This window comes from Lissotriton vulgaris, chromosome 11 (genome assembly GCF_964263255.1).
Source record: "Lissotriton vulgaris chromosome 11, aLisVul1.2, whole genome shotgun sequence".
NCBI classification, from domain to species: domain Eukaryota; kingdom Metazoa; phylum Chordata; class Amphibia; order Caudata; family Salamandridae; genus Lissotriton; species Lissotriton vulgaris.
This window is the reverse complement of record NC_141699.1, coordinates 143,269,807-143,282,483: the sequence shown is the minus strand read 5'-3', so window position 1 is coordinate 143,282,483 and position 12,677 is coordinate 143,269,807. Positions and strand designations below refer to the sequence as shown.

The following is a 12,677-nucleotide window of genomic DNA, read 5'->3' as shown; positions in this document are numbered from 1 at the left end:
GATAGGTGCCATAGGGATGCCTGGATTTAAACACTGCGAGGATTGCGACCGCACGATGTCGGTCACGGATCCTCACCACCTGTGTCTAACTTGTCTAGGCGTCGACCACGACGACAAGGCCTGCTCCGACTGCCGGGCCCTCTCTTCGAAAGCCAGGCGGGAGCGGTCCCGCAGGCGACTCGAACTCCGGAAGTCGGTCCCGCGCCGCGAGAGGTCCCGGTCCCACGGGAGGTCGAGGGACAGGTCGCGGGCTTGGAGCCACCACAGCCCCGAGAGACGGCACCACTCCTCCGGGTCGAAGTCGTCGTCGGGTAAGAAACAAAAGAAGTCGAAGAGGCGTCATCGCTCTTCTGACCCCCCTCGAAGCTCGCGCGACGCGGCCGGGGGTTCGGGTGACACCGCCCACTCGGCTCCGTCGGAGTCAGAGTCGCGGGCGCCGCGTTCAGCTCTACACCTTCCGGTCCCTGGGCGAGACGCGACTCCAGAGGAGATCAAGCGTCCATGACCTCATGGCCATGAGGTCCCTCTCTCCTCCGACGGGCTCCACGAGACCTTCGGACCCAGCGGACCCGTCTGGGGCCCCTTGCGGGTCGGGGGCTTCGGCCCCGACCCTGTAGAGTGCTTCGGCCCCGATGCCGCTGGCGCCGCAGGGCCCCGCGGTCCCGACGCCGCAGGGCCCAACAGTCCCGACGCCGCCGGCGCCTTGGGGCCCGGCGCCGCGGGACCCCACTGGACCCACTTCGCGTTTCTGGATCGTCGCCGTGGACCTTACAACCCCCCGGCGTTGGTCCGTCAGGTGTCGCCTCTGGCGCCGTCCTTGGGCGGCGCCGTCCCCGATGCCTCCCTCGCTCCGGTTCTGACATCGGAACGGCGCCATTGGGCGCCGCTCTCGACGGCGCTTGGGGAGTTTTACTTCAATGAACCGGCCCCATTAATTGCCAACCCTGAGTATCAGGAGATGGGTGATGAGGAGGATTGGGAGGGGTCTGAAGACCCTCTGACCCGAGAGTGTCAGTCTCAAGAGGACTGGACAGGGGAACTAGGGGAGGCCAGTGGTCTGGACACCTCTCCAGACACTGGTTTTGTCTCGCCTCCTACCGTGCCTTCGGAGGAGGGGGCAACCTACAGTGTGGTGTTGATGAGGGCTGCCAAGGCCTTGAGCCTTGAGCTCCCCGTCGCGGCCGTGAGGACTAACTTCCTCACTGAGGTCCTTAAACCGCAGTCATGCCCGACAGAGCCTCTGCTGCCGTTTAATGAGGCCTTGACCGACGTTCTTTTGGGCACTTGGTCCAGGCCCGCTATGGGTTCGCCCGTAGATAGGAACGTGGCCAGACGCCACCGCCCAGCCCCGGGCGACCCAGTTTTCCTGTCCACCCAACCCACCCCCGAGAGCCTGGTCATCCAGGCGTCCACTTCCCAGACCGCATTCCCGTCGGCTCCGCCGGACAGGGAATCCAAGAGGTACGAGATGTATGGTAAAAAACGTCTTCTCCTCCCTTAGTCTGGGACTGCGGTCTTCCAACACCGCATGCCTCTTGGGCCGCTACACCCACTCTCTGTGGGATACGGTCGCGGAATTACTGCCAGAGTGTCCGTTGGAGGTACGGGCCAAACTCGGCCAAGCCCTTGTGGAGGGCCGGGATGCATCCAGATATTCTATCCGGTGTGGGCTCGATACCACTGACTCACTAGGTAGAGCGATGGCAACGACGATGGCGATTAGATGCCACGCCTGGTTGAGGTCCGCCAACTTTTCGGCCGATGTCCAAAACACATTGATGGACATGCCGTTTGATGGCCTTTTTGGCGACAAGGCAGGCCATGCGCTTGAGCGCCTTAAGGACTCCAGGGCTACGGCCAAGTCCTTGGGCCTCTCGGCCCTGCGCCAGCAAATGGGTGCCTTTCGCTCATTCGTGGCCAAGGAAGGGGCGCCCCCACACGTGCTGCCAGTCACACGCCGCAGGCTAACATCCAGCGCGGTGGCGGGCGTGGAAATCACCGTGGAGGCGGTCGGTGACAATGGCGAGGCCAGTCCACACCCTCCCCTGCAGCATCCGCCTCTGAACCCTCCTAGTCCGTGCTTTTCGGCCCATGTGACGCCAGTGGGGGGCAGGGCTCGCCATCACCGCTCTCACTGGCGCACTGTCACTTCGGACAGGTGGGTGCTGCAGATCGTCCGAAGGGGCTACTCCCTCCCCTTCGAGACAACCCCTCAAGCCATGCCACCGCAACACCAACGTGTATCGGGGGATCATTTGCGGCTTCTGCAGGAGGAAGGGGGCCATTGAGCGCGTTCCTGGGCCAGAATTAGGACGTGGTTGCTACTCCCGTTCACGGTAGGCCACGAGCACTTTCAGTTTACCGTGCTCCCCTTCGGCCTTACCAGCACCCCACGGGTGTTCACGAAGGTGATGGCGGTGGTCGCAGCTCATCTGCGCAGTTTAGGGGTTTCAGTCTTCCCCTACCTCGACGACTGGTTGTTGAAGGCGGGCTCGCCCCAGACAGTCGTCAGCCACCTCCAGACGACGGCAGACCTCTTGCACCAGCTGGGGTTCTCCATCAATGTGAGGAAGTCACATCTGATTCTCTCTCAGAAGCTCCTCTTCATCAGAGAGGTTCTGGGCACAGTTTCGGTTTTATCCTCCCAAGATATTTGGCCTATGATTCCCATCTTTCAGCCTCTATCCCGGGTTTTGGTCCGAATGACCCTGAGGCTGCTGGTCGATCATGCCAGGTGGCATATGCGGCTCTGGAGAGGGACTTGAAGTTCCAGTGGGTGCAGCATGAGGGGAATCTGTCTGATTGCATCCAGATCTCGGAGGGCACTGCTCGACAACTGCAGTGGTGGCTGATGAACCAGGGTTGGTTCAACAGCAGATCCCTCTCCCTTCCCCAACTCGAGCACACTGTGGTGACGGATGCTTCCCTTCTGGGATGGGGCGGCCACATGGGAGAGGCGGAGATCAGAGGCCTCTGGTCTCCGGCGGATACCCGGCTTCACATCAACCTTCTGGAGCTCCGGGCCATTCGTCTTGCACTGAAAGCATTCCTTCCCTCAGTCCGGGGAAGAGTAGTGCAGGTGTTCACGGTCTTTCTGATGGATACTCCATCTAATAGAAATTAATTACTGCCCTCCATCCTCCCCATTCTGTGTAATGGTCTCCGTTCCATCTAAAAATATCCCAGTTTAGCAATCTGCTCACTGGTTCTTCTAGTTCACTGGTGGACTCCGTGTCTAAGAGCGCGGGTAAGCTGACAAAAGAAACTAACATCAAAAAGCATGGATGGCACTTACATACAGGCCTGCACATCCGTTCTGGAATTGAATTCAGTCACATGATGCCACTTAAGATCATGCAAGAACACTGGTTTTGTTTTGTTTCCAGATTCAATCTGGCACCTTGGGGACATTCACAAGGTGCAGAATCAGCAGAGAATCCACCAGAAACAGCTTCATCAAAGGTGAGTAACTTGTTTGTGCTGCTGGGACTTTCAGCCTGTTAAGGGGGCATCTCCACACTTTGGGGCCTGTTGTTGAGTTACTTTACTTCTTGCCATCTGATGTTACCACCTAGTTCCCAGGCAAATGGGTCTAGCTAAGAGGGAAGCCCCTTCCCACCAGGAGGGGTCCCAAGTGGTTCCTGTCTATAATAGTGACAGTTGTTTGGATGTTTTATTTTTTAGGACTTGAGTCCAGTATTGACTGCCACAACAGTTTCTTTCAATGTTGTGGCAGCCAATCAGATCTTTCTTTGGGTTCGAAATGGGTTTCAGGAGAGAAAGCTCCATTGGTCAGTCGGATCTGTGTATTCTTTGAAATCTTTGATCTGCATCTCATTAACTTTCAATGGTGTACTCTATATTTTTCTAAAATGTAAACCTATCCCCCCTTTTTTAAAAAACACTCCTTTCTCGATAATTACAAAAGATTTACACCAAACAAATCAAGGTACATGCTTGGGTAAAGTTCTAAATATAGTGTGGAAAAAAGAAATCTATTGCAATACATATCTTTTTGCTATCCGTTTTTTCTTTTTAGAAAAAAATATTGAAAGAAGAAAAAGCCAGTTCCGGTTTTCCTTGTGTAAACTGCAGCCTATATCTTTGCTCTGTTACCGCGCTTCCACCTTGGCTGCTCCTTCTGGCAGCCGGGCTTGTGACACCAGGAATCAGCGGAAAACACTGTTTACCATGCATACGATACAACGCGTGCTGTGCTATTGCTGTAGGGGGCAGAAGGTGTTGGATTTAAAATCCAAAACTTACCCTACTGTTGTACAGACTGGAGTTGGAATAGTAAATTATAATATTCCAACATCCTGCGCCCTCTACAGAAAGTCGTTGTAATGGTATGTGATGTAACAACGCGGTCGTTGTAATGACCGCGTTGTAATGGCATGCGTTGTAAACGCATGCCATGTAACGTGGCCTATTTGGAAACAACTGGCATACCTTATTACAGCTGAGCTGCTACGTCATTTCTTTATTACTAGTTACTACAGCCCTCCCAAGTTGCCTGTAATAAGAACATTAGAGGCAGGCTTTTGCCTGAAATTGCCTTCTTCTATGTATTATATATCCACTGAAAAAACTACATTTAAAAGTTAGTTTTGTATACATACCTAAAAAAACAAAAATCCGCCATTTATGGTATACAACGCATACCATAACTTAATCCTCCACATGCTGAGTACACATTTTTGTTGAAGACAGCTGCCAAAAAAAAGGAAACCAATTCAGGAAGATTAACAACGCCAAAATATGGCGTTGTTATCTCGACTTATGTTTTGTGTTGCAAGCTATACCTGGCTAACTGCTTTTTAAGCGCTGTGTCCTCTGAACCACAATTTAACTTTAACAGGTTTTGTCATGGCCCATTTTGTTTCGCCTCTATAGAGTTGTGGCCCCTCTCCATGCGTAATAACTTTAATAAATAGCATATTACATGCTGCACATCTGCATATATAATATATGCGCACACACACATTCACTAAGTGGGTTAAAGGATACAAGAACATGATCTAAAGGTCCAATCAGGATTCATCAACTGCCCAAAAACACACATGGGTTGGCAACTGGAATTTTAAAAAAATGCGGTTTTACAAATAAAGGTCTTTACAAAGTGGTATAACATTTATTAAACATCATCTGCCCAAAAACCTTTTGGTTTCACAACCGGAATTTCAAAAAATGCATTTTTCCCAATAATGCTATTTATGCAGTAGTATACAATGAATTGAAACGTGTTTTCGTATGGTCTCTTAATGCTCAGCGTTCCCCTTCTGTATCTTGCACTATTATTAAAGCAGGTGTTTATTTTTCTTTCAGGCCTTCCTGAGCCAGCAGAAGAAGACCGGCCCCCTGGTCTGAGCACGGAGTCTGCAGACATGATTCCAGTAACCCTGGTGACTTTGCTATCTTCCTATGGCTAGATAGTAGCCCAGCTCGGTTCTCCCACCTGAGAGCACTTATTGTCCAGAGAGCCTGCTGCCCCGGTAACAATCCTCAGCCCTCGGGGGGGAGGGCGGGAGCGAGCGTCTCCTGGGGTGTGTGCGAAGGTGGACACACGGTGACACTGGACCATATGAATGCGATCTTGTTGCCACCTTTGCTGCCTCGCTCCCTTGCAGAGCACCATCTGTGAATTGATTCAACTCTCATTCATTTTGCACTTTATTGCTTGCATCTTATCTTAAACTTTAACACCGTAAATAGCCTTATCCATGTACTTTTTTTCAATAAAGTTCATATTTAACATGCTTTTTTAACGCGTAGTTTATTGTAAGTTGATCCTCTTAAAAGAAGGCATTGCTATGACGAATGTGTTTCTGGTGGTAACGTGTTGCGCATCCGCGCCCATGGACGCGCGCACCGACACACACCCGACCCGCATCATTCCTTTACTACACACGTAAGTGGTCCTCTGGGATTTTGGTGATTTATACTTCGCAAACCCGACTCATACAAAGGTATTCTGGCAATTCTGCGTTGATTATGCATGGGTGTCTTCTATACCGTGTTTTTATGGCCGCGTGCATGAATTGACAGGTGCTGTGACCTTTCACCTTTAGCAACGGGTTCGATCCTGACCTCCTCTGTTGAGTGCTCAAGGATGGGTGGGAAATGCGTTTGGTGGTCCCTTCCCCATCACTGCGTGTGCCCTTTGCCTGTTTGGGAATTAAAGTGGACCCGCCCCCCTCACACACACAATGCTGCGCATCCAGGAAAGGTTATTGGCTGGGCCCGTAAGTTAGTGCAAATGCTAAGGGTTACAAAAAGCGCGGTTTAATTCGCTACTGGGAAGATTCAACATGTATCACAGTGCCATTAGGGAGGCATATTAGTTACAGGTCCTCCCATAGGACTCCCTATGGTGGAACACTATCTCTCTGTACAAGGGCATTTTCAGAAATGACACTGTCCGGCAGTGGCGCTGGAAGCTGGGATTCTGCTACATATTTTATAAAAAAAAAGGTAAATATTAATATTATATCTTAGAAGATAGCACAATTAAATATATTTGATCATCTGAACACTGGTTTATGCTCGGCTCTATTCTTTTCGTCGGATATGTAGCTGTGTAATGAAACAAGACAAGGGCATGGCACTTGCAGAGATCTCAAATGCTTTTTTTCACATTTTTTTAATGTGTTAGTCTCTGCTCCTTCAAACTACTAATATATTTCATTGATATGTATGGATTTTACCACTGTACTGTATTATAAAAAATGCCTTCAATAAAACTCGTTGTTTGGGCCAGAGGTAGGTAAATATAAGTTACCGATTCTAAAATACCGAATTTTACCGATTCGGTATTTTAGAATGGGTAAATGGTATGTAGGTATTCAGTAATTTTTACCGATTCGGTAAATTCCGAATCGGTATTTACCATTCATTCCAATGGGCCTCCAGGCCCATAGGAATGAATGGGGAATACCGATTCGGTAAATACCGAATCGGTAAGGGGGAAGACCACATTGACACCCTGTTGCACCCGTGAATAGTGCATGGGTGCACATGTGGCACACATGCATGCCCTAAGGGCATGTATGTCTGCTACATCGCACTGTTAAAAAAGCACAAAATTGCTTTTTTAACGGTTTTCGGTATTTACCACCAACTTATAGTTGGTGGTAAATAACGAATCCTTACAAGTGAAAAGCACTCACTTGAGTGCTTTCTACATTTCAGATTCTGTAATTTACCGAATCGGTATTTAAGAATTCGGTAATTTACCTACATAATCTGAAATGTAGCCACCTACATCCCAAATGCCTAATACCAGAAGGTATCGGCCGAATTTCGGCCGTTACCGACCGGTATTGGGGTTCCTACATCTGGCCTAAATACCATACACCAAAAATCATACCGCCTACTTGTCTCTTTTTGTTGTTGCTGATGATATGAAATGAAATGAAATGAATGAAACTTATATAGCGCACGACTTACCCTGGGGCATCTCAGCGCTTGCTTAGGGAACCCGTCCTGGTATTCCCCTGTGAGATAACCCTGGCAGGGTATCCACAAGGTGAAAGCCAGGCATCCCACTGCGAGGGGCCATTGTGGAGATTAAGCAAGCTATTGCCCAGAGTCGCAGAGTGTGAACCCGTGAGTCGAGAAGGCACCGGAGCGAGAATTAACGAGTCTGTGGAATTTTTTTGAGCCCAACACCCGCCGAGGCGGGGAATTGAACCCTGGTCCCGGGCCGAACTCAAGCTCCAGGTCTGCCGCCTCTAACCCCTGAGCCACACTTCTCCAGGATGATCGTTTGAAATTGAAAGGGCTGGCACACGTGCCCCTGTGTATCAGAACTGGGCTTGCCATCTTCTTCTGAGAAAAATATGCGACATTTGTATATGTTTAAAATCCTCGAGCAGCCTGATGATTAAACAATTATGATATGATTTTATGTAAAATTCTCTACACTCATTCTTAGCTGTCAGTTCTGCTTGTTTCCATTAGTACTAATTTAGGATTACTGTAAACATATTTAAAATACTTTTCATTTTAACTTGCATATTATATTTGTAGCTGACATAAAATACCACCTTTTTCTGATTGTTTACATTTTTATCTCTAACTGGCTTAACAGAGAAATGCTGGTCATCGTGTCAAAATACCAGCCACATGGCGCCCTAACCCCTGGCGTAGTGAGGCTTGTGCTGCAAGTGACAGAAAAGTTCAAAAGAACACAAATGTGTCTAAGGGACATACTTTTGAAGATCCAGGTTACTATCACCTTTCAGATCCTGACAATCCATCCAGACCCCCTGGAAAGGCTTTGGTACCTTCCTGTGCTCACTTACCCATTAATACTAGTTTTGCTAATTCCTATGTTATTTGTGTTGTGTTGCCAAATGCCAGCTTCCCCACTCGGAAACGTGTCCCAGCACCACTGTCTGGACAATTTCTATAGGGCTTCGAGCCGCATACGTTTATGGCTGGTACTATGACTCAACAGTAAGAGCAACTATCTCGGGGACAAGTCTGTGACCGAAGGGCGCTCAGGTCCTAGAACAGAATTCGTTGTCTGACCTCAGGTTAATAACCACTGGTTTAGAGAACTCTAACCCACTGGTTGTTAAGCTGAGGTCAGAGGGCCCCTGAGGGTCAGTGAGGCTTCATTAGGGGGTCCCTGACTGTTCTACAACATTAAATTGAATAATATTCTAATTTATAAATTCACATTAATAGACTAAATACAAATAAGAAGCAACATTTAAAATGTTAAAACCTATATTTGATTGTAAATTTAACAAAATATTTCTCTATTTGAGCATTTGTTTGGTCCTTACTTGTTTTTGTACTTTTGTGTATTGTGTTGAATGGCAAATCATAGAAATTGCTTAAGCAAGGGGTCCCAAGCTACCAATAATGACTCAGTGGGGGTCCCTGGATTCCAGGAGTGATTCAGTGGGGATCCACAAACATCAAAAGGGTAAGAACCGATGCAGTAAACAATGCAGAACAGGTTTACACCCCTTTGCTCTTGCTGAAAATGTTGCCTAGAGAGGGAAAAGCATAAGTATTTTGCAATCATTTCTGGGTAGTTTACCAAAACATCTGCAAGAGATTGTGACCATCAATTTTTACTGCCCATGTGTTGGCTTCAGTCTCATAATACGCACCCCCCAGACATGCCACATACCTCACTCTGATCACAAAGACAACACGCAATTGCTTTCCGAAAGGTGCTATGAAACATCTCTTTAGCGAACAGTGATAAGGTCATTTGGTAGATTATAAATTGTGATGTTAACGCTCACTGTGTCAGAGGGAAGTGGCCCACTTACTACACGCTGAGCTTCATAGGAATTATTAATGCAGTATACAAGATCCCGCAAACTTAGTTTAAATAGTTTACTAAGGTGCACATGTGTGGCCAGTACTCCTAATGAGACACACGAGGCTGCAGATATGTATGGAGGGTGTCGTGGCACACCATCAGCCGTGTCAGCGTTGCTTGTCTACATCATGATTGCTCCATTCATTCTCCCACTCCCAGAACATGGGTCCCTCGTTCAAACATGGCTGACCTCTCATCAAGGGTCCATTGTCCTTCACCCTTCCATCTACAGATAGAGAAGGGAAGTCTCCTCCGCCAGCAGCGCCCATGCAGGAGGCTCTGAAAGATGCTGACCAATCACTTTTGTCCTCTTCTTCCAGTTATGTCAAAAGTGCTGAACTCTGACTGTTCGAGAAGAACAATCCTCGTTGTAATATTCTGGCCCAGTGGTGAACTTTTTATAATATTGTAGTCCTGCTACCATTCGCCACTCCGTTGATTGTAACCTGCTTGATGCCGCATGCAGGTAACAAGCAGCAATGCCACTCTTTGGTGTCCCCCGACACAGTATGTCATATCTATCCGACTGGACAGAGGGGCTTCTGGAGCCAAAACATCTGCCACCATCATACATAAACACCTACTCAATTAAAGTTTAATGACTGTTCTTATATTCAAATATGAGTCACTTCATCTCTTCCATGGGTGGCAGACCATCCTAAATTCATATTTAGTTTATGCTGTGCCAGACAGACCCACTGGATTGTCTTATGAACACATAAAAGTAATTTTTAGGGGAATTACTATATTACACACCCTTTTCTCTCAAGTGGCAAGAGCCTTTGCGCGATAGATATATATAGTAGTGGGTGATGGATTGTGCATTGTTGGCACTAGACCAGCAACTTTGAAGAGATTGTCCAATGCAAGTATTTACCTTCCTGTTTAGTTTATCCACTTATGCAATTTTCCAGCCAAAGGATGTCACATACCGCCAACCTTGCTCTTTCATAGACCTCCCGGTATAAATATTTTACAAACCTACCATAAACTCCTATATTGAGTGGTTTCTTTTCAGTTATCGGTCATTATTTGGGACGATGGTGACTCCAATGCTTCAGTATGTAATAACGTCTGCCAGAGCCCTTTAAACAAGCCTTTAAAGTTTGGATTAGAAAAGTAGTACACCACCGGGTTAAGCATGCTGTAAAAATAGGTGAAGCAGACGGACGTGTAGAAGGCCAGGCTGAAGTTTTTAAAGTCTTCGCATCCCCCTATCCTTTGAAATTTGCGGATCAAGATTGAGATTCTGGTGATGTTGCTGGGGAAGTAGCAGATTGTGAATACGATGGTGATAGCGAGGACACAGCGCACCGCCTTGAGTATCCTTCCATCTCTATCAATCGTGCTACCCATAAGTTGCAAGGTGATGCATACCGTGCAGTAGCTGATGATGCCCAGTGGCACCAGAAACTGAGTGATGTAGTAAGCATCGTGCCAGATGGCGGTGGAGAATGAAGCTGGGCAGATATTGAAGCTCTCGCACTGTGTTGAGTTTTGAAATTGAAACAAGTGAGGTTCGGCCAGAAGGTATACTGTCATGGCGGCGATGATAACCCACAGGATGCAGGAAACTAGAACAGCATCTCTCACAGAAATGCGGTTAAGCCTGTGGAAGGGGTGGACGATCCTCAAGTAGCGGTCCACTGCCACAGCAGTGAGGAAGATGATCCCTGCCGCCCTGTTTGCGGCTAGCATGAACAAGAGGATCCTGCATGGGACGTCACCGTAGATCCAATTTTTCCTCCGGATGTAGTAGTCCGTCCGGAACAAAAGGCAGAAGAGAACCAGGAAGTCCGCAAGGGAGAGGTTCAGCAGATACACCGAGTTGGGCTTCCAGGCTTTAAGGTGAAAGAACATCCACAGACCCATCCCATTACCGGCCATGCCCAAAGCAAACTCCATGATGAGGACCGGGGGCAGGACCTGGTACAGAACTGGCTCAACGAAAAGGCAACAGGTGCTGTTCATATCGCTAGCCAGGCATCTACCTTCTCTGTCCAAAGGACAATCATATTGGAATTAATAGGCATTTTGGCTGCCTGCTTTGCATCTTTCAGAATATTTATGCTTCCTCTAATGGTGCCACCTGGATCCTGTTGGATAAAGATATTTGTATTTTTATTGTTTTGCAAGCAAATGAGTGCTTGGCCATCGGATCTACAAGTATCTTGGGACTGATTCCCCTGCCTGGTTTAGTCTCTGTGGCTTCTGTTTCCTGGTATCACATGTTAAAAACATTTGCCTGCCAGATATAGGTGATTAGATGCAAACAGTGTGGTAGTCCCTTGAGCTGTGTGCAAGACTCTTTGCAGGCAAAAACAAAAGTGAATGTCTGGTCGAGATGCATTAGATTGAATATGAAAAAAAGACCATCATTTTTCAGTTTCTATGCATTTTTTTAAGAGACGTGGCATCGGGATCTACTTTTCTTCCTTTTCATATCATTTATTTAACCTGCATTTTACGAAAGTCGATCACATCAATGCACCAGCAGCGCTATAGGGCACTTGCATTAATGTAAAGAATGTGTGGTGTGTGCAATCCTGCAGACATGTCCTTCAGTCTCAGAAATCTTGAACAAAATGAATGTGCAAGGAACTGTCGGGTGCAGTGGAAATTGGTCCGCCACTGCATGTAGCTCCTCTAAAACAGACATAATTCAAAAGTTTCCTTTCAAACACAGAACTCACCTTTCAGCTTTACAGCTGAACAAAATTACTTATTTGATAGACTTCTAGCTGCAGATTCCGACTTTAGAATGATACCCATGCATCAGACTGGACCTGGACATTTGTCTAGCAATACACCTGTGCACCAGTAGGTACTGTGGTTCAGCTCTGCATGGCGTCAGCTGCCCCAGAAGTAATGAGCTTGGTGCCTTTATAGGCACTACCCCAGCATGCTCACGTTTCGTCTTTTCTTTCCGCACCAGTCAGCGTAGATCCGGAGAGAGCTACCCCGAGTCAATTTTTGACTGACCTTTTTTGACTTTTTGTCAGTCTTTTTGAGATTTTTCTCCTGGTGTGACAGAATGTCTTCTAGTAAGCAAACACAAGGAGATTATGGACAGAGTGCTGAAACTTTTCAGACACACTTCCCCAGTAACACCCCCTAATCAGCCAGGCTAGCTTGAATCCAGTGGCAGAGTGAGCAAGGGACCCACGTCTTAGGGCGAACTAGTGTGAGCTAAAGAACGATGATGGATTCAACCCAGATCTTATAGTGACTGTAGGTGAGTGTTTGAAAAGTTTCAGCACTCTGTCCATCATCTCCTTGTGTCTGCTTTGTCTACTAGGAAGTCTAGCTTCAAGCCCTGTGGTGCCCGTCA

At 47.8% G+C, this 12,677-nt stretch overlaps 2 protein-coding genes across 2 annotated transcripts in view; one reads left to right on the top strand and one right to left on the bottom strand.

Moving 5' to 3' along the window:
- Positions 1 to 5,760, top strand: part of KNTC1 (kinetochore associated 1) — a 926,084-nt gene extending 920,324 nt beyond the window's left edge. The window contains exon 64 of the mRNA XM_086942947.1: positions 5,329 to 5,760. Within this exon, the coding sequence (XP_086799073.1) occupies positions 5,329 to 5,370 (42 nt within the window). The 3' untranslated portion in view covers positions 5,371 to 5,760. The remainder of the gene's footprint in view (positions 1 to 5,328) is intronic.
- Positions 5,761 to 9,262: 3,502 nt separating this feature from the next.
- LOC147679405 (hydroxycarboxylic acid receptor 2-like) lies at positions 9,263 to 11,317 on the bottom strand. Its single transcript, XM_086944720.1, has one exon. It carries the CDS (start codon positions 11,315 to 11,317, stop codon positions 10,361 to 10,363), a length of 957 nt encoding a protein of 318 aa, XP_086800846.1. The 3' UTR covers positions 9,263 to 10,360.
- Positions 11,318 to 12,677: the final 1,360 nt, after the last annotated feature.